Source organism: Rhinoderma darwinii, chromosome 4, assembly GCF_050947455.1.
Source record: "Rhinoderma darwinii isolate aRhiDar2 chromosome 4, aRhiDar2.hap1, whole genome shotgun sequence".
NCBI lineage: Eukaryota > Metazoa > Chordata > Amphibia > Anura > Rhinodermatidae > Rhinoderma > Rhinoderma darwinii.
In genome coordinates, this window is record NC_134690.1 from 143,055,412 (window position 1) to 143,080,731 (window position 25,320).

General features: G+C 40.3%; 1 protein-coding gene across 1 annotated transcript in view; it reads left to right on the top strand.

The window, feature by feature from the left end:
* The window catches only part of NAALADL2 (N-acetylated alpha-linked acidic dipeptidase like 2), a 710,493-nt gene that overhangs the window by 304,777 nt on the left and 380,396 nt on the right, over positions 1-25,320 (top strand). The window contains exon 5 of the mRNA XM_075863660.1: positions 16,379-16,529. Coding sequence (XP_075719775.1) covers positions 16,379-16,529 — 151 coding nt within the window. The remainder of the gene's footprint in view (positions 1-16,378; positions 16,530-25,320) is intronic.

Below are 25,320 nucleotides of genomic sequence, written 5' to 3' on the forward strand. Positions count from 1 at the left end.
ATGACATTTTGATTTTTTCCCCAGATCCTGTAACTCATCAGAGTCATGTCCGCCAGGTTTTGCTTCGATTAAGGGAGAATCATCTTTATGCCAAGCTGGAGAAGTGCATGTTTGAAAAAAAATCTCTACCCTTCCTGGGCTACATCATCTCTGATCAGGGCCTCAAAATGGACCGTGAGAAGGTAAAGGCTGTCCTGCAATGGCCATGCCCCCAAGGCTTAAGGGCCATACAGCGCTTCCTGGGATTCGCCAACTTCTACCGGCTATTCATTCCCAACTTCTATTCATTGATGGCTCCCAACTCTACCCTCACCAAAAAGGGCACGAATGCCAAGGACTCCAGAGGCAGAAGTTGCATTTAAAACCTTAAAAAAGGCCTTCACATCAGCCTCTATTCCTCATTACTCTGATGTATCCCTACAGTTTTCATTAGAGATAGACAGTTCCTCTGTTGGTGCTGGTGCACTGTTGTTCCAGAGAGGTTCGAAAGGCAAGACTGTGGTATGTGACTACTATTCTAAACTGTTTTCTCCCGCAGAGCGCAACTACTCGATTGGGGATCGGGAGTTACTGGCCATCAAGGTGGCCCTGCAGGAGTGAAGACACCTACTAGAAGGCGCAGCGCATCCAATTCTGGTCTTCACTGACCATAAGAACCTGACCTATCTTCAGACGGCTCAGCAGCTGAATCCTCGTCAAGCCAGGTGGTCGTTGTTATTTGCTCGGTTCCAGTTCGAACTCCACTACCGACCTGCCGACAAGAATGTGAGGGCCGATGCCTTGTCTTGGTCATTTTAAACAGAGGACACTGTGGTGTCCCCACAGAATATTACTGATCCTTCCTGCATCTTCTCGGTCAATCCTCTGCAAGTTAGAGATATTCCTCCGGCAAGGACATTTGTACGTCTGGCAGACAGGGGAAGAATCCTTCGCTGGGGTCACAGTTCCAAGCTGGCTGGTCACGCGGGTGCCCGTAAGACCCGAGACCTAATTACCCATCAGTTCTGGTGGCCCACACTGCCCAAAGACGTTGTGGACTTTGTCTCCTCCTGTACGTTATGCGCAGCAAATAAAATTGCCCACTCCAGACCAGCTGGTCTGCTCCAACCACGGCCTGTGCCCGATGCCCCCTGGCAACATATTGCAATGGACTTTGTCATAGATCTGCCTCTCTCTGCTGGATGCAGTGTGATCTGGGTGGTGGTGGATCGATTTTCCAAATTGGCTCATTTTATTCCCCTGACTGGCCTGCCCTCTGCTGCTCGACTGCCCGGTCTCTTCATCCAACACATCTTTCGTCTGCACGGCTTGCCTCTGCATATTGTCTCGGATCGAGGGGTCTAGTTCACCTCAAAGTTCTGGAGAGCACTCTGCGGTCTCCTCGGTGTAAAGTTGGACTTTTCCTCGGCCTACCATCCCCAGTTCAATGGCCAAGTCGAGAGAATTAACCAGATTATGGCAAACTATCTGCGGCACTTTGTCTCCGGGCGGCGTGATGACTGAGTGCAGCTACTCCCATGGGCTGAGTTCTACTATAATAATCATACCAGTGAGTCCACCACCTCCAGTCAGTTCTTAATCGTCTACGGCCAACATCCTCGAATATCTCTTCCTGTCTCTACTATGTCCCAGGTGCCTGCAGCCGACTCTAACTTCAGGGATTTTCTGCAGATATGGCAACAGACCCGATCTTCTATTCTGCTGGCTGTGGACCGCATTAAGTGAAAGGCAGACACTAGGAGACAAGTGCCTCCCCAGTTTGCTCCAGGTACGAAGGTCTGGCTGTCTTCCAGGTATATCCGGCTGATGTTGCCGTCTTGCAAGTTTGCTCCCAGGTTCCTCGGACCCTTCGAAATTCTGCTACAAATTAACCCTGTGTCTTACAAACTTCGGCTGCCTCCTACCCTCAAGATCCCTAACTCCTTCCATGTCTCCCTGCTGAAGCCCATGGTTCTGAACCGCTACTGCAGGACTCCTAGTTCCGCAGTGGCTCCTGGCGGCTCGTTAGGGACTTTCGAAGTAAGTTAGATCCTGGCCACCAAGAAAGTGGGAGTAAGGACGTTTTATCTGGTGGATTGGAGGGGATTTGGTCCAGAAGAGAGGTCTTGGGTGCCAGAGGAGAACATCGATGCTCCTATCCTCATGAAGAAGTTTCTCTCCTGCTCTGGCCCCAAGAAGAGGGGGGGCGTAAGAGGGGGGATACTGTAAAGTTTATGGCCGCGGCCCATCATTCTGACTTACCCTCTGACGGCCGTGGCCATGGACATGGGAGTTCTCAGCGGCATCTCCCTCCAGGCCTGCTTCAGAGACTGTTTCCCGCAGGGCGCGCATGGCCTTAAAGTGCTAGTGCGCGAACAATTGTAAGTAATCTGCAATCAGTCCAGAATGCTGCTGGACTATAAAAAGGGCTTTGCCCTCTTGACATTGCCTGAGCATTGTTGTATACCTAAATTTTGTCTTGCAAATGGTCTCCCAGTGTATTCCAGTACCCAGTGTTACCCGTTCCTGCTGCCTGTACACTGTATCCTGTGCTACTGTGCCTCTGTGCCGTCTAGAGTTGAAGTCCAGCTGTGTCTTCCGCTGCATCTGCTACGTTACACCCACCGGGTGTCTATCTGCTGCCGGAGCCTTGTCTTAAAGAGAATGTGTCACGAATAAAACTTTTTTTTTTTTTAAGTAAGTTACTTATTTATATTATATTTTTATGTTTTTTGCTGTATTTTTTTTTTCTTCCGCATGGTGGAAAGTATTAAAAATGAAATAATAATTTGACGTTTTCCTATGTTAGCAACCAGAGGGAGCACTTCCTAGAATTACAGCAAGGTGAATAAGGCAAAGCAACCTGACTCATAGCTGCCGTAAATGTGGGAGGGAATCTCATCCCCCCTCCTACAAGCCAGGAAAAGGTGTCTTCAAATTGCTAAGCAGTATCCGGCTGCCACTTTGGGTGTGATTCTGCAGCTGGCATAAGCTATAGGACATACCAAAAGGCTAAGGCTCTGTTCACATGCTTACTAAACAAAGGGAAAACAGCTCCTGATTTTCAGACATTTTTTAATCAAACTCATGTTTTTGGCGTAGTTTTTTTACGGCCGTTTTTGGAGCTGTTTTTCTATAGAGTCAATGAAAAACGGCTCCCAAAATGTCCCAAAAAGTAATATGCAGTTCTTTTTGGCCGGCATCTTTTTACGTGCCATTTTTGGAAAACGGCCTTGTAAAAAACGCCCCGTCGGAACAGAACGCCGTATTTCCCATTGAAACCAGAGGGCAGATGTTTGTAGGCGTTCTGTTTCCGATTTTTCAGCCGTTTATCAGGACGTTTACAACCCGAAAATTGGCTGAAAACCTTGCGTGTGAACATACCCTTAGAATGATGAAAGTGAAGTGAATGACTTTTTTTTAGTTGACAGGTTCACACGGCGTGTATTTGACACATGTTTTTTGCGCATTTTACGTGCCAAAAACCACAGAAAAAAACGCATGCTTACACTTTTTATTTACATAATTGGTCAAGTTCGCTGCTAGTACATACAACGCGCTTTTTACACACGCATTTTAAAAAAAAACTGTTGGGTCAATGAGAAAGCGAGCCGTTAGTTTTTTACGCAAGCGTTTTTAAAAAACGTGTTGCGTAAAAAAGAACAGTGGGTGGGGTTGTGTGTGATGTAGTTGCCTGTTTAGGGGGAATTGTGTGTGTGTGTGTGTGTATGGGGGGTGCTTGCCGCTGATTCTTCAAAACAGCTGATAAGCGGCTATGAAGCATCAGCGGCGCCCGTGCATACGCCACATGTGCTACACAGACACACACACACACACAGCCCTGCTACACAGAAACACACACTCAGCTCTGCTACACACACACACACACACACACACTCAGCTCTGCTACACAGACACAAACACACTCAGCACTGCTACATCTGACAAGCTTAGCTCCGCACACTGTCCACACTGACAATACATATAGCGACAGGGTGGGCGTTGGGGGTCGCCCATCGGGTGGGGGACCGTCGGGTGGGGGGCGTCGGTTGTGGGGGGCCCGTCGGGGGTCACACGAGTGGGTGTCTGTGAGAGAGAGAGAGAGGGACAGACAGAGACACACACCTTACCTGCAGTGCAGCTGGTCTTCATAATGGCGCCTGCTATCTCCCTACAAACAGCTTCTCTGCTGTGTGACTCTGACCTGCGTCTGCGCAGTACAGAGCCAGATAGCAGAGGTAATGGACGGGAGCCATTCATTGTGCCCAATGCATTGCAGCTGCCATATTCCATCTCTGTATTTGTCGTTAATCGACACATACAGAGATGAAAAAAAAAATGGCAGCCCCCATAGACAAGTAAAAGTATGAATGCATTAAAAAGTAGAAAGTGACAACACAAATAAATACAATTTTTGTATACATTATATTAAAAGCAATATAATAAAAAAAATAAGCCTTTAAGCCTAAATCAACGGTACTGTCTACATTGCCACAGGTACCCTTTCTGGACTATAGACATAGTATTGTAGCTGGTTGGCCAGCTGCCTATCCGCTACGCAGTACGGCCCAGTGTGTCCACACCGCGCACCGTGACACCTACATAGTGCAGTGTATTAGAGCTATCAGCTATTCACTGACAGAAAGCCTGTTAGACTTCGCCTCCCACGGGTGCCAATGGTTGCCATTAGCAACCATAGGGTGTGATCTAACAACCTAGATGCAGCGATAGCCTCGCTCCGGTCCTGGCCGTTAGAGCAGGATGTCAGCTGTGACAAACAGCTGACACCTGCGCCCGTGGCAACCATCATGGTTGCCGACAGGCTAGAAGCCACTTAGATGCAGCGATCGCTTTCTTTGCTGCATCTAAGGAGTTAATCGGCTGGATCGGAGCCTAGCTCCGGTCCTGGCCGTTACAGCGGGGTGTCGGACATCCAATACCCAGCGGTGATGGCGCTGGCTTACATTCTGAGTCAGCGCCATCACATACACATTCTGATGGAGCTGTGATTGGTCAGTCTGCTGTGACTGACCAATCACAGCAATCACTGGCCAGGGACCGCTGTGATTGGTCCCCTGCCGTCTTACTGTGCCGATCAACTGTCATAAACCGTTGACGGCACAGTTCTGTCACCCTGTCCTTTGACAGGGTGACCGTTTTTAGCCAGCATGCACCAGTACGTCCCGGTGCCTTAAAGCACTGCAATACATGACGTACCGGTGCATCCTGGTGCGGTAAGCGGTTAATGTACTTTATATTGTACTGAAGAACTTTTAAACATTTTTTTGTGGAATGAAAGAAAACCAGCAATTCTGCCATTTACCATGCAGTAAAAAAGTTATATGTTAACTTTATTTTGGGAGTCTGTACGATTACGATGATACTTTTACATTTTATTTAGTCTTACTAGGGGACTTGAACGTGCGTCTTTGGTCTCTTGGACAATATACTGCAATAATTATGCATTGTATTATTCTCTGAGTATTAAAATGATAGACCTGGGATTCTTCATTAGACTATTGACTGCAGTATGAAAGTGCTTAGATGGTAGGGTAATATACATCTGTTAACCAGTGATTATAGAGCATGCTCAGCTACTGAGCCCACTCCATGTTTCTCCTTTCGACTCCCACCATACATACATGGCGGAAGTTGGAAAGAGGTTAAAGAACTTGCATAGCTAGTCAACTTTTTCGGTAGATTATATACATTAGAACACAGTTTGATGTACAAAGTGGAACATACACTTTAGATTACAAATTAACTTTATCTTGACAATGCATTAAATTAACATTTGCAAGAAACTTTAACTTGAATTTTTCACTGGCTTTTCAATGTCTTTTATTGTGTGATATCACGCTGCAGCAAGTTATCAGAGTCTAGATAAACTGTGTTACATCTACGTCAACAGAAAAGTATTAACCAAGTCATCAGGATCTCCTATAAATAACGAAAATGTTTTTTGTAAAGGTCAGTTACCTTTGTTTTAGTGTACCCTGGTAACTGATGAACACTGACTCTTGAGGCCACAACTTTTCTCTTTTGTGTAGATCATATATTGACCTAAGACATCATACTGTAATGACGTTACATTGAAAATGCACACCTCCATAATGATATTTGTCTTGGGGCTACGTGTCAAAACAATATTTTTTGCTAATTTTTTTGAGAATAAGGATTTTGTCTATTTTTATGTCATGGTAGTTAACATATCTAAAGCAAAAAACTTTATCATGTAGTAAAATATTAATCCTGTGTCCATTAAATATTAATGTTTATCGGCCAGTGAACATTTATCATTTTAAAGTCACCAGATATCTTAAATGCTAATTATCCATACATTCATAAAGATATTTTGATTCAACTTTTATGCTTTAGCTATACTGTAAAATTATAGATACTTCTCTTATTATATAGGTCATAACTACACATTGATTAGACTGCAATTATGCTGCATATTACGATAGATGTTACATAGTGATATACAGGGTGGGCCAGTTATATGGATACACCTAAATAAAATGGGAATGGTTGGTGATTTTAACTTCCTGTTTGTGGCACATTAGTATATGGGAGGGGGGAAACTTTTCAAGCTGGGTGTTGACCATGGCGGCCATTTTGAAGTTGGCCATTTTGTATCCAACTTTAGTTTTTTCAATGGGAAGAGGGTGATGTGACACATCAAACTTATCGAGAATTTCACAAGAAAAACAATGGTGTGCTTGGTTTTAACGTTACTTTATTCTTTCATGAGTTATTTACAAGTTTCTGACCACTTATAAAATGTGTTCAAAGTGCTGCCCATTGTGTTGGATTGTCAATGCAACCCTCTTCTCCCACTCTTCACACACTGATAGCAACACCGCAGAAGAAATGCCTCCCGATCTGACCCCCTTAGACTTTTATCTTTGGGGTCATCTGAAGGCAATTGTTTATGCTGTGAAGATACGAGATGTGCAGCAACTAAAACTACGGATACTGGAAGCCTGTGACAGCATTTCTTCTGTGGTGTTGCTATCAGTGTGTGAAGAGTGGGAGAAGAGGGTTGCATTGACAATCCAACACAATGGGCAGCACTTTGAACACATTTTATAAGTGGTCAGAAACTTGTAAATAACTCATGAAAGAATAAAGTAACGTTAAAACCAAGCACACCATTGTTTTTCTTGTGAAATTCTCGATAAGTTTGATGTGTCACATGACCCTCTTCCCATTGAAAAAACTAAAGTTGGATATAAATGGCTGACTTCAAAATGGCCACCATTGTCAACACCCAGCTTGAAAAGTTTCCCCCCTCCCATATACTAATGTACCACAAACAAGAAGCTAATATCACCAACCATTCCCATTTTATTTAGGTGTATCCATATAAATGGCCCACCCTGTACAAGCATTGCCAACACCCTATTCAATTTGAAAATAAGAGTCCCTCTATTAAATGGTTAAACTTTTAACAAACTGCATAAATCAATAGTACAAGCAAATCAATTATTTTTTGTAATCTTTTTAGAGACAAATTCCTCTATCTGATAGATGATGTCCTCTATGCTGCTGCTGTTTCTGAGAGTGTGCTATAAAGGGATTGGGGAGCAGAATTTTCCCTTCTCTATGTGCTGTGTATGGGAGACATGATAGCCGATCCACACACTCCAAAAAAACTGAAAATGAGAGAGAGATCCTGCAGAGAAGGAAACTGCTAAAAAATACAGGATACGAGTCATATAATGGCCAGAAATAGTATTATTCCTCATGCACACACTTATGACACCCTATTCTGAAAAGTTGGGTACGCTTTAAGGATTCCACCTTGATAATACATGTTTATGTAGTACTTTATGAAATAAATGTCTCCATGTTGCTATTCGTAAAATTTTTGCTAAAGTAGACTTAGCTAAATGTATTATTAATGCTATTTTTTGCCATGGATTTCGCCACAAATTCACAGCGAATCCACAGTAAATATGCAGCAAAATCCATAAGGGTATGTTCACATGCTTAGCAAAAAAACGTCTGAAAATACAGAGCTGTTTTTAAGGGAAAACAGCTCCTGATTTTCAGACTTTTTTTTAGCGACTCACGTTTTTCACTGCGTTTTCTACGGTTGTATTTGGAGCTGTTTTTCTATAGAGTCAATAAAAAAACGTCTCCAAAAAATGGCTCAAGAAGTGACATGCACTTCTTTTTCGCAGGTGTCTTTTTACGCGCTGTTTTCCGAAAATGAGGCAAAAAAAATGCCCCGTCAGAGCAGAACATTTGTAGGCGTTCTGCTTCTGTTTCTTCAGTTGTTTTTCAAGGTGTAAACGCCCCGAAATACATCTAAAAACACTATATGTGCAGATACCCAAAGTGTTACATGCAGAATTTGCTTTGGATTTGCATAGGGTAAAACCCGCTGTGAAAACCCACGGCATTTACGCAAAAGAATAAACATGCTCTGATTTCCACAAAGATTTTTTCTCACATTCTATGGATGGGGATTTGAGAGAACCTCATCTACATGTATTGTACTGCAGATAGCTGAAGATTTTCAGTGTGAAATCCAGTCCAAAAACCCTTTGCAAATCCATCACGTCTTAATGTGGCCTGAATGTTGCTTTGAATTCGTTCTACATAAAAAATAATACAATATAATTGTATGTACATTTGTCACTTATATACTTTTCTATCTGTAGCATAAATTCTGTGTGTATAGATGTAATATTGTTTACATTATTTTAATGAGCATATATAATGGTTCCTTTCAATAATCATTGGCGAATTCCCATTCTTAACGAGAAATAAGGATGTTGAAGGTTGTTGGTAAAACGGGGCTGGTCCGGCTTGTCCAACAAAATTAGTGTTCTGTACTCATGCCTCTTGCACAGCCTGCATTATACAAAATATCTGCTTGAGTTATAAAATAGACACATGGCACTGGCAGAAATATCTAACCAATTTAATACCTTGATAGCGGTGTGTAGGTTGAAGTCATATCATACCCCTACCTCTTAGCTCAGTGAATGAAAATCTGGCAAAGATTAATTGTTATGGATATGCTGCATGAAAACCTAATTTAGTAGGCTACAGCTTTTAAATACATTTCTCCGAGGTTCTAACACTATCGAGCTGCTTTGAAGGGAATCTGTCACTAGGTACTCACCGGCATTTTGTTTTACTGCTGGGAATTAATGTCCTAAACAAGCCTCTCCCAAAACGTATCCGTTTTATAATTTTTTCTAAGAAGTTATAACTTACCTGAGAAGAGTCCTAAGATGAGACCAGCAGCATCCTGTACATACGCAGTTAAAGCCGAGACTGGCAGACCTTGCTTAGCATGAGCAGAACGCCGCTGTACTTATCTCAGGACTCTTCTCTGGTTATTTCTAACGTCTTTTTAGACAAAATGATAAAACTCACAGTTTTCAGAGGGAAATGTTTAGAATGCTAAAGCCAAGCACAGGTTTCTTCATAGTAACAAAGTTTATAAAGTTGAAAAAAGACACAGATCCATCTAGTTTAATTTATAATATTAACATTTTGATTAAGAAAGAAAGCCTCATCTTGCGAATGGAAAAACCTTCTTTTCAAACCAGGGGTGCACATCTTGTGGTGCATTGGGGGCCACATGCCGCTCATGATGCTTTTCTGTGCAGCTCCCAACTGTTAGGGCACAAACAGCATGGATATGAGTTCTCTTTTAATATTTTCTGAATATAAAAAATATTTAAATATTAGAATTAACTGTCTGTCACATTATTTTCTGCCGAACTCGGCGGATGTATGTCATCCGGATCCGGCGATTTTTTAAAAAAAAAATTCATGTTTTTAATGCAGCTCTGCGCTACTTCCTGGGTTAAGAAGGTTACATTTAATAGACAATTTACAAGTCATCTGCTATTGGATTTTCCTGTGTAGACACAGAGTCTTAAAGAGGCTCTGTCACCAGATTATCAAATCCCTATCTCCTATTGCATGTGATCGGCGCTGCAATGTAGATAACAGTAACGTGTTTTTTTTTTTTTTTTTTAAACAATCATTTTTGGCCAAGTTATGAGCAATTTTATATTTATGCAAATGAGCCTTTCTAATGGACAACTGGGCGTGTTTTCTCTTATTTCCAACTGGGCGTGTATTGTGTTTGTTTACTTCTTTCACTGCACAATCACACTGTGCTGTGGATCATGCTGGGCTGGAATAATGAGAAGTGCAGGACGCTGATTGATCACTGATTGGTCAGCTTCATACACTCCTCTGTACAACACCCAGTTGGTAAAAAGTAAAAACACACCCAGTTGTCCATTGAGAAACTCATTAGCATAAATCTAAACTAGCTCATAACTTGCTCAAAAATGATCGTTTTTCAAAATAAAAACCACTGCTGTTATCTACATTACAGCTCCAATCAGATTATGTAGGAGATAGGGCACTCATATTCTGGTGACAGAGCCTCTCTAAGCATTTAATAGATTGGACACATCCAGGTATAAAGATAGTGATCTCTACTGCCCAAAACATGCGGCCAAACTTCTGGGAGTATTAACCCCTTCCCGCCGCAGCCCTTTTTCTGATTTTCGTTTTTTCCTCCCCTCCTGCCAAAAGCCATAACGTCTTTATTTTCCCGTCTATATAATACTATGAGGGCTTGATTTTTGCGGGACGAGTTGTAGTTTTTCATAGCATCATTTATTTTGCCATATAATGTACTAGGTAACGGGAAAAAAATTATTTGTGGGGTAGAAAATGAAAAAAACAGCGATTCCTCCATGGTTTTTTGCGCGCCGTTTTTACGGAATTCACTCTGCAATTAAAACAACATGTTAACTTTATTCTGTGGGTCAAAATGATTACGGCAGTACCAAATATATATAGTTTTTTTTTATATTTTACTACTTTTACAAGTAAAAACCTAAGTGTAAAAAAGAAAATTTATTTTGTGTCGCCAAACAGAGCCATAACTTTTTTATTTTTCCATCAATTAAGTGGTATGAGGGCTTATTTTTTGCGGGATAAGCTGTAGTTTTTAATAATACCATTTGGTGTACATGCGACGGTTTGATCACTTTTTATCTGGCGTTTATATTATTTTTTTTACGGCGTTCACCGTGCGGGTTAAATAATGATTGATTGTAATAGTTCAGACTTTTACGGACGCGGCGAAACCACTTATGTTTATTTATTTACTATGCTCTATTGGGAAATGGGAAAAGGTTTTTGTTTTTTAACTTTTAATTGAAAATTTTACACAAAAAAAACAACTTTATTTAACTAATTTTTACTTTTCTTATTAGTCCCTAGGGGACTTCAACCAGTGATCGTTAGATCGCTTGCAAGATATACTGCAATACTAATGTATTGCAGTATATCATGATTCTGACAGGCATCTATTAAGGCCTAATAGGTGCACAAAGATGGCGGACCTGGGGGCCTTCATTAAGCCCTCAGGCAGCCATAGCAAACATCGCCCCCCCCCCCCACGATTGCGATGAGCTGTTAGAGGATGTCACCCCCTCTTTCTAACTATTTAAATGCTGCGGTCGCTATTGACCGCAGCATTTAACGAGTTAAACGAGCGGGATCGCGATGCCGCTCGTTACTCTGAAGTGTCGGCTGTAACAAACAGCCGACACCCGCATTATATGGAGCGGGTTCACTCCGTGAGCCTGCTCCATACTTCCCCTACCCGACTTTGGCGTATGAATACGTCAAATGTCGGGAAGGGGTTAAACATGTAACAGGTTACTGCAAATACTTTGCACATGGGTGGTGCTATGGTGCTCCGTGTAGAAAAGCTGAACAGTAGATAATATCCAAATAGGAAGAAAGATAATCGGCGCTCATCCTTTTAAAAGCAATAGTTTCACTGTATTCCTGCATCTTCATGCAGTATAAAAGGGACATTGGGGCGCAGCAAATGGTCCACAGCCGTTTTGCATCACTGAGACGCTTTCTCAAATCCTAATGGGTTATCATGTAGCAGCACTTTATATCTTGTCTGTGTCAAACATATACATTGTAACATGGCATTTAGAAAATACAATATTCATAAAAACTATTATCAGAACAATGTTATTACACATACCTAAGCAATAATATAACTCAAATATTCAGTATAAGGAGGATAAATCATTCCTATTGTTTAACCCCAAGGGTCCTAGTGTCTCTGATTCTGTTTCAAACTTTGCTAACTTTTCTTGTCTTTTACAAAACATATCTTTTTTTTAAATGGTATTTTAAGTGTGGGGACGTTACTTAAAACTTGCCAAAGTGTGGCAAATTTTAACTAAGCCACCTCTTATTATAAAGAAGAGAAAAGCCTCTAGCAAGATGTGCCAGATTTATCATATAGGGTGCTCCACTGTGATAAATTTGGTGCATCTTTAGACTACCAGGTCATAGTATATGCTGTCTAAATCTTAATAAATGTTTCCCACTGTATCTTGAGTTCATAACAGCCAATCCAGGAATAGGCACGTAGATCCCAGTCCTTATCTATATCACCTTTACAAGGACACAGTGTGGCTAGATGGAGGGTAGCAGTCCCTCTTTGTGGAAAACATGTTTTGCAAGAGGTTTTTTTGTAAGCATAAGAGAAAAAATTTGAAGGCACAAAATAGTGCTGAGTACAAAATGGCGTAATTTTGTTAATTTCTTTAACAATTCCGATAAGGTACTGTGTATAAATATATATATCTATCACAGGACCTATTTAAGTTGCATTTAAAAATGTCCCATTTAGCTTATGTACTTACATTTTTGTGGACATTGTCTCCGTTTCTGCCATTAAAGTCATCCAATAACCGATAAAACTTAACCTTCTTGAAGTTTAGTGTTTTTGTAGCTCCTATACTAAATATCTTATTAGAGGATAAATTGAAACTTTTATTATGATGTGGTCACTATTACCAAGTTGACCCCCAACTTGCACCTTTGATATGCTGTTCAGTCTACAGGTTTAAATTTGGTCTATAAGTGACCCCCCCCCTCCCCCCTTTTGTTGGGTCCTGCATCAGTTGTGAAAAAAAAATCCTTTGTTGGAATTTCAGGTTTCTGCTTCCCAGTTTATATCAGGGTAGTTAAAATCCATCATATTAATATCTTTATTATGATTTGCTGCCTCATCTATTTGCCTTATTAGTAGATTTTCTACTGCTCCCATTATCCTTGGAGACTTATAACAAACCCCTATCAATATTTTATTATTCTTTTGCACTCACCTTATTTCTACCCATAGGAACTCAACATGATCATTTTCTTCATAGATATCATGAAAAATGGCCTTTAGGCAAGATTTTACATAAAACAAACCCCTCCTGCTTTCTTTTTAGTATGATAATTTCTTAACAGACGGTAACCTTGTGAATTTAACAGCCCAGTCATACCTATCATCCAGTCATGTCTCACTTATACCCACTATGTCACAATAGGGCTTGAAAGAGGTTCAATTTAAATTGGATACAGTTTTAGAAGACTTCAGAGAGTGTGACACGAGTTTTTAGGGCAATCGAGTCTGTTTTGATTTGCGGCAAATTTATTCGGATTTAATCGGTCTCAAAATGAATTTTAGGTAATTTGCTCATTTCTAATTAGTATACATTCACTTTGGATGTTTATCCAGATCTCTTCTCTTATACCTAACAACTGTTCTAATCCACCCTCCATTCCACCCCCAATTTAACTATTCTGCCCCACTTAGTTAATGATCTATTTACCCCACTTCCCCTGCTGTACTAATCCGCCCCGCTGCCTATCTAATGAGTAGTTTTCAAAAATATGTCTTTTATATCCTTCTTCAGCAGTGATACCCCTGAACTAATGTCCCCTTATTTGCCAACTTGGCAAACTTATTGGGGTGTTCCAGATCAGGACTAATGTCTCTGCCGTCTTCTCTCTACCCCTCCTTCTGTTACCCAGCTAGCTGCCTCATAAACCTGTACCTCTGTTACTATTTCCATCCCATCTACACCAGTGAGTGTCTGCTCAGCTAGCCGCAAACTCCTCTCAATGTTGTCAGTTGCCTGCAGTGTTGATAAGCAATTCTCACACACCCTGTGTCACAAAGTGTCTGTGGACCCACTGGGCCGTACAGCCTCGGCGGTAAGGCAGCTGGCCAACAGGGAGCAGGTGATTGTTTATAGTTCTATAGGTACTAGTGGCAGCTCAGACAGCAGCAGGACAGGCTCGGCTGGGGCTTAGGTAGCAGGCGGACGTCAGGTGAGGTGAAGCAGGTCAGATGTGGATGTAGCGCAGCACGACTTTGGCACAGCTCCGGTGTGCGCGCTGTCCCTTTATCAGAGGTGAGTGGACGCGAGCGCTGGCATCTCCTGAGGAGGAGGCTGGGGTCAGCACTTGCCGGCTCGTGGCTGCGGCTGTCAGGGGGAGGTTGGAGCTGATAGCCTGCAGCCACGGACATTACACCCTGCACAGCAGTTTTCGCCTTCAAAAGTTTTTTTCCGGGAAAGCATGCATCGCACAAGATGTAAACTGTAAAGCATTGACACCAATAGAGTTCATAGTGGCTAATAGAAAACTTCAACAGCAGCAAAATGCAATATACTTAGTCTAAGTTTAAGTAAAAAAATACCCATGAACAAATAAAAATTTCTACTAAACTCACTTAATCTAAAGTCACTGAATTGCAAGTCACACTTAACACACTGAGCACTTTAGACCAGTTCACACTCACAAACTCGCTTAGCTGCTTGTTTGAAATAGATTTTTCCACTTTGCTGCATTTGATATTGGGTACTGGCAGGGCTGGGATGAGGGGCATACATCACCATTGAAGTTGAGTTGCAATTTTACATTTCTTTGTCTAACCAATTGGCACTCTAACCAAGGTGCTGATACTGGTTTAGATGCTGGACTCTGATAAGCGCTTTATTTTAGTGTCTCGGGCAATTTGACCCCTTTAAAGTTTAACTGTCATTTAGTTTTGTTTTTTCCATAAGTCAATAGTACAAGCAAATTTAAGAAACTTAATATATCTAATTAGACAAAAATGCCTCTTTCTTCACTTATTAGGCACTTATCCCAAGAGAAGAAGAGAGCTCACTGAGGGATCAGGTTCCAACTGCCCATAGAAGTCTATAGAAACGGTAGGGGAACTAGGTGGGAGGAAACAACCCTTGCAGGGTGCGAGAGAGACAAACACATGCTACAGCTTCTGATAAGGATGGTTAGCTTATGCCAGTGGTGGATTCACAGCTAGACTGTCCTCATGTTGCTTCTATAAGTGTTATTTTGTGTTATTTTGAGTGAGTAAACATATAGGAGGAGTGGGGGAAGAATATGCCTGATAACTGGAGAAAGGCATTTTCTCTAATAGGATATTTTACAAAGTTTCTTATATTCGCTTGTACTATTGAGTTATGAAAAAACTTGAATCGGTGATTACACTTTAAGGACTGGCTTATTTTGGTCCTTTTAAGACCTGAGTGATTTTGTTTCTTTTTTTGGTTCTTTCAATGCCCCATTCCAGAACAAAAACTTTTTTGGGTTGCATAAAGTTTATCGGTTAATTTTTTCCTAAAATAATCTTTTGGGAGCATGGGGGAAAAATAGCTAAGCTGCCATCAGCTTTCTTTTTTTTTAGTCATATGCCGTGCAATAAAACAATATAGTAACTTTATTCTGCTCGTCATTTCTTATTTTTTGTTATGGTGAACTATTTTTAAACAATTAAATATTATAATTAAAGAACAAAGGGTTTGTTTTTTTTACTTTTTAATTTTATTTTACAATTCAATTATATTTTACATTTTTTACAAGTCCCACAAAGGAACTTGAAAATGCAATTGCTTATATAATGACTTGGGGTGCCAAAGGACTGACAGAGAGAGACCCTCCCTCTGTCAAACTACTTAGGCTGGGTTCACACAACCTATTTTCAGGTGTAAACGAGGCGTATTATGCCTCGTTTTACGCCTGAAAATAGGGCTACAATACGTTGGCAAACATCTGCCCATTCATTTGAATAGGTTTGCTGACGTACTGTGCAGACAACCTGTCATTTACGCGTCGTCGTTTGGCAGCTGTCAAACGACGACGCGTAAAAATACAACCTCGGCAAAAGAAGTGAAGGACACTTCTTTCAGACGTAATTTGAGCCGTTCTTCATTGAACTCAATGAAGAGCAGCTCAAAATTTTCGGCTAACAGAGAAGCCTCGCAAAATGCGAGGAGGAGCATTTACGACTGAAACGAGGCAGCTGTTTTCTCCTGAAAACAGTCTGTCATTTCAGACGTAAATGCCTGCTATCGTGTGCACATACCCTTAGATGCCAAGTCACTGTTGTTCGCAGCATCGAATGGGTTTATCGAATGGGTTTTGGAATTTCAGCTTTTTTGTTCATGTAAAGAATATATTGCAAAATTTGCAAAGATAATAAGGTCAATTAATGGTTTGTTTGCTTTTAATCTAGCTTTCGTTATTGGAGGAAACTGGATTTGGAGGGGTGCTTATTTACATTGATCCATGTGATATTCCTGAGACACAAAACAGCAATGACAACGCTTTTATGGTGTCTTTAAAAAGCGGAGGATTTCCATTTACATCTGAGTCTTCTAATCATGGTAAGTTTTTGAAATTTATGTAAGCTGACTAACCGAAGAATTGTCCTTGTTGTTTAAAAAAAATAACCATAGCTTAGTTTTCATTTATGAAAGCTACAATGTGGTTGTTTGCTGCAGACAACAGGGACAGTTTTTTTTTTCTGTTACAGTGTGATAAATAAGGGCCAGTGTCTTTCTTGCAAGCCTTCTAGCTTTCCCTACACCGCAGTAAAACCCAACAACAAATTACCTATCATTTAGCACTGGGCACTTCTTAGGGTATGTGCACACGTAGTGACCAAAAACGTCTGAAAATACGGAGCTGTTTTCAAGGGAAAACAGCCCCTGATTTTCAGACGTTTTTTGAGCAACACTCGCATTTTCGCGGCGTTTTTTGCGGCGTTTTTTACGTCCGTTTTTGGAGCTGTTTTCATTGGAGTCTATGAGAAAACGGCTCCAAAAACGTCCGAAGAAGTGTCCTGCACTTCTTTGACGAGGCAGTCATTTTACGCGTCGTCGTTTGACAGCTGTCAAACGACGACGCGTAAATTACAGGTCGTCGGCACAGTACGTCGGCAAACCCATTCAAATGAATGGGCAGATGTTTGTTGACGTATTGGAGCCGTATTTTCAGGCGTAAATCGAGGCATAATACGCTTCGTTTACGTCTGAAAATAGGTTGTGTGAACCCAGCCTTACCCTAATTGAAACCATTGAGTAATTACAATGGGAGACTTTGTTTTTCACCACCATTTTCCTTTAAAAATTATATTTACAAATGCTCTACAAGGGCCGACTGCATATATTCCCATATTGTAAGGAAATCCTATTTCAATTCTGGGTCATGCTATAGTTATATTTTTCAATATGTCATTTTCTAATTTTTGTTTTCCTAAACTCCAAAGTACTAATATTATATAAGTCATTTGTAGTAGTTTTAATAATTTATGAACAATATTCTATTCAAACCAATATATATATGTTTTTTCAACTTAAAGAGGCTCTGTAACCACATTATAAGTGCCCTATCTTCTACATAATGTGATCGGCGCTGTAATGTAGATTACAGCAGTGTTTTTTATTTAGAAAAACAATAATTTTTGACAGAGTTATGACCTATTTTAGCTTTATGCTAATGAGTTTCTTAATGGACAACTGGGCGTATTCTATTTTTTGACCTAGTGGGCATTGTGGAGAGAAGTGTATGACGCTAACCAATCAGCGTCATACACTTCTCTCTATTCATTTACTCTGCAATAGTGTTCTTACTAGAACACTATATGCAGCCACATACACACACATTAAGGCTACTCAAGTGTTTTTGACAGTGAATATACATTATCTCCAGCCAGGACGGGATGTGTATTCAGAATCCTGATACTTCTGTAGCGTTTGTGGTTGATTTACAGCAGAGCAGGCGTAGTCTCGCTGTAAATGACTGCTTACAGCGTAATCTCGCGAGACTATGCCTGCTCTGCTGTAAATCAACCACAAACACTAGAGAAGTGTCAGTATTCTGAATACACATCCTGTCCTGGCTGGAGTTAATGTATATTCATTGTCAGGACACTTGAGTAACGTTAATGTATGTGTCTGCTTATAGTGTTCTAGTAAGATCACTGTCTGTGTAATGATAATACTATGTGTAAATGAATGGGGAGAAGTGTATGACGCTGATTGGTCACTGATTGTTCAGCGTCATACACTTCTCTCCACAACGCCCACTTGGTCAAAAATTAAAAAACACGCCCAGTTGTCCATTAAGAAAGTCATTAGCATAAAGCTAAAATCGTTCATAACTCCGTCAAAAATGATCGTTTTTCTAAATAAAAAACACTGCTGTAATCTACATTACAGCGCCGATCACATTATGTACAAGATAGGCCACTTATAATGTGGTGACAGAGCCTCTTTAATACCAGAGGTCTGTGGACAGGAGCCTAAATCTGAAATAGAGTCGGTCTTGTTAAGGTGGCAGGTTATTATCTGAAGACTTAATGTTCTTGGAAAACAGCAGTTACATATTTAAAATGTGAAAATATAAATCTATTTGGTTTTAAAAGCAGCTGAAGCACAACCAAAGAATCACTAGAATTAAGGCTAAATTGTCATGGAGCTCAGCTGTGGTATCAGAATGAAAGATGGTAGGATGACTAATTCCAGTAAATTACAGCATGCAGACAACATTTTTCATCTCCGTTTATTGCAATGCTTACAGGAAAATAGAAAATCCAATATTTTTTGGATCTTTCCGATGTTATTAAAAGATGTGGCTACATGTTAAGGTTCACATTTTCTCAGAAAATGATCTCATTTTGTAAACTTATGACTATTGCTAAAGATAAAGGAGAGGCTGTTTCTGCGATATTAATAATGTAAAATGTAGCATCACATTTATTCTTAATTTGTTTTAAAAAGAGTTTCGGGATTTCTCGTAAAGCCTGGTGACACACAAGAATCAGCCATCATGTCTAGAGGAAACTCAAGGATGGAGAAAATCTTGAAGCCATATACTGGCTGTCAGACAAGGTTGTTAGATATTCACAGCATGAAGTACCTTGACAGCTCAGTGGGAAAATAATTGTACATTTTCTCAATATCTTACTATACCTGACCTGATGTTCTGTAAAGTGTCCTGGGAGCTTCTAAACTAAATCGAGCACTTTAGCTCTGGTCTGTTCATTTTAAGCTTGTGTGCCAAATATATTAGATTTTTACAAGTTCAACCTTAAGATATTTTGTTATCTAGTGGATGAATACTATTTTCCACAATTATAAAGAAACAAGGATTGGACTATTTATTTTAGTGAAGTAGTAATTTATATTAACATATACTTCTGTCAAATTATTTTCCCCATTAGTGATGTCCCCTAACATTGCATATTTGTTACACCTAATGGTTTCTGATCATGTGGGGGTGGGGAGTGTTATATTACCGCTTCCCCATGTACCTGATAGCTGGCTGTGATGGCCACTCAGTTGGCCAACAGCCAGGATCTGAGCCATATAACCCTTTAAACATGGCAATCAGTAGCAATTATTGCTGTCAAAGGGAGGGGGCTTCTTTTAAAGAATGATCAATGCTCAAAATTCCTTTGCTTAACAATGACCTCTCTGTCTATCTAGTGCTAATGACTGCTTGCATCATACCTGATACCTAGATATGCTCCAGCAGGGTGCCTGTCCATTGTCCTATCCATCACACAAAAAAACCCACATTTTTATTTAATAAAAGACCACAAAAATACTAAATAAATATATGGTATCCACATACACATAAAAACCTGCATGATAAAGTAATCATTTAAGGTAAAGGGTGAGTGTGACATTAACAATTAACATTTTTTTTAAAATCTATGGGGAATTATTTTTTCAATCAACAATTTAAAAAAAAATATGTACATTTAATGCCAACTTATATGTAAATGATGCCTGAAAAGTCTGCAACTCCATAAAAGACTAACCTTTTCCTGCAAATAGACTTATTATATCGTAATTGCGTTCACTTAACGGCAATAGAATGTAATAGTATGTCTTGGTAATCGTGTGGGCATCTATGATTGAGCCAGACTCCATCTGTAATGTCCGGGATCGGAGAAGCCTCTGATTTGGTATGGGTGCCGATGTGTTAACATGGTAGCCAGGGGCCTAACAGAGTACTGGCCTAATAGCTTGCCTGTCAGTGATACACTAATGGGCAATAATGCTTTGGAATACAAAATATTCGAAAGCATTATATACCTAATTTAACGCGACTTTAAGTCTAGTTTACAATGTCCATTTTCATATACCCTATTAGGAAATTTGGAGTTAATAGAGATGGGTGCCCTGTTCACAATCCTCATTTCTTGACCAGTCTGAAGAGCAGCTACAAAGAGCATCTCTGGCTCTGGAGGACCTGTCCTGCATTACACAGACAATCAATTGATTTAAATGAGCACTGTGTAATTCTCAATTTCTCCTGTGGTGGCGCTGCAGGTGAAATTGAACATTTACTGCTAGGTTTTCCACACTTTACAGCTGGGGTTTCCAGCAGGGGGAAACTTTGTGATCTGGCATATTGTCAAGGGACACTTCTAAATAATAGGTATTGTCCAAAGCAGCCAACTCCTTTTAAGTCCCATAGTTGGAAAAATAAAGAGTAAAATTAAGTTTAATAAGGTTGCGGCATCTAAGAGGGTTGAACATCCGGGATAGAAATTTAACCACCAGGTATTGTACAGGCTCAGCTCCTGAGCATACGCCATATTGACAGAATGCACATCTGCCGTACATTTACAGCAGTTTGTTACTACGTGGTTTAAGTAGCTCTAAACAAGATCTTACTTTTTTTTTTGCTGCACTTGCAAAATTTCTATTTTAGAATTTACAAAACGTAAAATAAGTATATTATATTTATTTAATTTGCAGGGGTACCAAACAAAGTTACGGGAAATAACATGTCCATTTTTAATGAAAGCATTATTTAACTTATTTGACTTATTTAATTCTTTCTACAGTATATTAATAACTAAGAATTCAGCGTGATAAATTATAGATTTGAAAGAGAAGTAAATTATTGTTTGTGTTTGTTTTTAGTAACCCCCAGGATTAGGATGATTTGTGCTGGAATGTAACCATATTTTACAAAGCTGCAATCTTAATTTAACAGATTTGTTTTTCAATAATACTGTATATCTAGGATGCTTTTGTAAAAGAATATTTGCACATCCTTACAATTTCAACTACACACACACACACACACACACACACACACACACACACACACACACGCTCCAATCATCTCTCTTTCTCTCTTTTTATTGGTAAATATTACAATTGTGTGGAAACACAGAAATGTTGTGGGACTCTAAGGAATAAAACCATAAATAAAATAAACATAATAAATAGTCAGGAACGGAAAACGGAAAATGAGACTCTGACGTGCAATTTGTAGTGGTGCATGGTATGTGAGAGGGGGCATTTCAATGTGTTTTAAATAATTTTGTTCAAAAATAGTGGTACAAAAAGTAATGTGTGACATTTTGTTTAACCCCTTAGTGGCCAGCCTATTTTAGGCCTTAATGACCAAGCTATTTTTTATATTTTTTATATTTTTCCATCGTCTCATTCAATGACCTATAACTATTTTATTTTTGCGTCTACATAGCTGTATAAGGACTTGTTTTTTTGCGGGACAAGTTGTATTTATGGATAGCATCATTTTGGGGTATAGATTAACTTTTTTTTGGGGGGAATTCTTGACACTTTTTTTGCGCCCTAAATTTATGCCATTTGCAGTTTGGTATAAATAATATAACTTTATTCAGTGGGTTGTTACGATTGCGACAATACCAAATGTATATAGTTCTTTTATGTTTTACTACTTTTACACAGTAAAAACACTTTATTTTCAAATTATTTGTTTTTGTGTCTCCATATTTGAAGAGCCATAACTTTTTTTAATTTTATCATCGATCATGACTTTACCCATGCAAGGAGACCGCCCATCCCAGGACAGGAAACCTGAGGAGATAAAAAGGTTCACACCCACTCCACACCTCCGTTTCAGGTTTCCTGTCCTTGGTTAGGTTGTTCTGCTCCCATTGGATATATGTATCTAGTTTTTTTATTTTTCATTCACACCCGAGGCTGAGGACTGGAAGCTGGAATGAATTTGCCTTCCTTTCCTGGTATGGTATAAGTAGTTGTAAAATTCAGCCTATTTACCTAGTCTGCTTCCCTGTGTGCTGCCTCCTGTCTGTGTCTGCTCCTGTCTGTGTCTTGTGTGGCGGCTCTTCCCTTCTTGGGGGAGTGGTGAACACACTGTGGGCCGCTAGGATTCTCAGTGTGGGCTTGACAGTGTCTGAGATGTGTCTCCGGGAACATCTGGTGGCATCTGATGTCACTTCCGGTGTTGGTTTTGACACTTCCGGTTTTTGCTGACCTCACTTCCGGTGGCGTATGACGTGTCAGTAACAGGTGGGAGGAATCACAGCACTGCTGGGAGCTAAATAAATAGGCAGCAGGGAGGCAGCCAGTTCCTGCAGATCCTCTGCAATAACTAGATTTTCAGCCTGTAATTACTTTGAGCTATAAAACCAGAGACATCACAGTGGTGAATCATCATGTCTGATACTGGTGATGTCCATTCAAGAAGCACTGACCCATCAGATACCCCCAGGCCTCCAAGTTCGGTAATTGTCCTGTGGGATAATGAGATCCACTGAACATTTGGTAAGATGCATTTTCCATTATCTTAATGGTTTTCTATGCCTTATGTTTTTATAGACTACTAAAGTGGTTAAGAAGTCCAGCTCTAGCTCTAGTAAAGCCAGTACTTGTGGAATCTGTAAAAATATTATCCTCTTACTCCAAACCCCTTTGTCAAGTCTGCCTGGATAGGGTCATTGCTGAGCAGGCACCTCCTTTAATAGACAGTATCAAACAAATTGTGAAGTAATGAAGTGGCTTCCTTATTGGAAGCTTTCAAGAGGAAGAGTTTTCAGGCTAGTGCACCCTCTGCTCCCTTTTAGTGCTGATGACTCCGTCTCAGCTTCAGATGAGGGCAAATTAGCAGCTGGATCAGACTCTAATGAAGAACAGTCTGGTATTACCTCCTGGCAGAAGATACTGAACAATTGTTAAAAGCAGTTAGGGAAACAATGGGGTTAGAGTTTGTCAGGGAATCAAGATCCATGTCAGATTTAATGTTTGAAGCATTAATTCCTAGACAAAAGAGGGTATTCCAGTAAATCTGAATTTTAAACCCCTCATTGACAAAGAATGAAAGAATCCCGACAAAGTTCTTCATTCCTTTCTGCACAAAAATGAAATATCCCTATGATGAAAGGGACTCAGCTACTTGGGATAAGGCCCCTAGTGTGGACACCCAAGTAGCTGAAGTGTCAAGAAAATGCGTCCTCCCCGTTGAAGATTTGGGGAGTTTAATGGATACCCTGGATACAAAATACAGATAACTACCTTAGGAGGTCCTTGGAATCTTCGGCAGGTAGCCTTAGACCTACCATTGCTGCTACTTGTGTGGCTAGGTCTATGAAGGTCTGGTTGGTGCAATTTGAGATACACCTAAAAGATAAGACCCCAAGAGAACAAATTCTTGCCTCTCTGCCTTTCTTTGCAAAGGCTGCAGACTTTTTGGCAGATGCATCGGCTGATGCAGTAAAGTTTTCAGCTAGGGCTGCAGCTATGTCTAACTCCGCCCGCAGGGCTCTGTGGATTAAAACATGGAAGAGGGGATATCTGTGTTCCAAAAATAGGCTGTGTGGGATTCCTTGTGATCGAGATCTATTAATTGTCTCTTGTTTGGATGATATCTTATATAAGGCATCCGATAGAAAGAAGGGGTTTCCTGTCCTTCATCCCTCAGGTCCCCCTCATGGGAATTGTTATTTTTTTCCTTAAAAATAAATCCAGACCCTCAGGGGGTTCCCTTTAACAAAGAAGGTATAGTATTTATATTTTCCCAGCAGGATAAAAACAAAACTAGCTAGCAATGACGTCAGGCCTCCAGTAAGGAGGGGACTCTCTCTCTCTTTTTTTTTCCTCAGGCCTGGGGAAACATCTCAACCAACCGCAAAGTACTAGAGGGTATAAGAGAGGGTTTCAGACTAGAGTTTCTCACCCCCTGGGGAGATAAGAAAAAACAGAAAACACGGCGCCACATAGTGCAGATTACCCAGGCACAAGGTAGTATATAAAAGCAAATACTACTAACCTGGTGTAGGATGATAAAAGGCAATGAGAAATGTAGGTGCTGCTGCTGCCAGGACTCAAAGCCGGTGTTTCAAAGGAAAAACCGCAAGAGGTATGCTGGGTTTGCAAGAAAAGGGAGTCTCCACGGGCGCTGCTGCACTTCAGTTGACAAATCAATACATGAGTAATGATAAGTATGTACACCCCCTGGGGAAAGATTTATCCCAACAAAAAAATCCAAGGGATATTTTCAAGAGACAGGCTTTACTAGGGGAAGTCCAAGCCTTGATTCAGAAGGGGGTGCTTGTACCGGTTCCCCCGGCAGAGATTGGAAGGGGTTTCTACTCTCCCCTATTTCTAGTAAAGAAACCCAATGGCAAGTTCAAGGTTTTTATCAACCTCGGGTCCTTGAACAAGTTTTTAACATACAAGAAATTCTGAATGGAAACTAATACCGCAACTATCAGTCTGTTCCCCCACTGTGTAGTAGCCACATTAGACCTAGGAGATGTGTATTAACATATGCCAATGCATGCATCCTCCCAGAAGTTTTTAACCCCTCCCCGCCGCAGCCCTTTTTCAGATTTTCATTTTAGTTTTCACCTCCCCACCTTCCAAAAGCCTTAACATCTTTATTTTTCTGTCGATATAGTACTATGAGGGCTTGATTTTTGCGAGACGAGTTGTAGTTTTTTGTAGCACCATTTATTTTGCCATATAATGTACTAGGAAACGGGAAAAAAATTATTTGTGAGGTAGAAAATGAAAAAAAACTAGCGATTCCTCCATGGTTTATTGCGCGCCGTTTTTACGGAATTCACTGTGCAATTCAAACAACATGTTAATTTTATTCTGTGGGTCAATACGAATACGCCGATACCAAATATATATAGTTTTTTTCTATATTTTACTACTTTTACAAGTAAAAGCCTAAGTGTAAAAAAGAAAATGTATTTTGTCGCCAAATTCCGAGAGCCATAACTTGTTCATTTTTCCGTTGATTAAGTGGTATGAGGGCTTTTTGCGGGATAGGCTGTAGTTTTTAATAATACCATTTTGATGTACATGTGACAGTTTGATCACTTTTTGTTTAATTTTTATTTGGGAAATTAGGTAA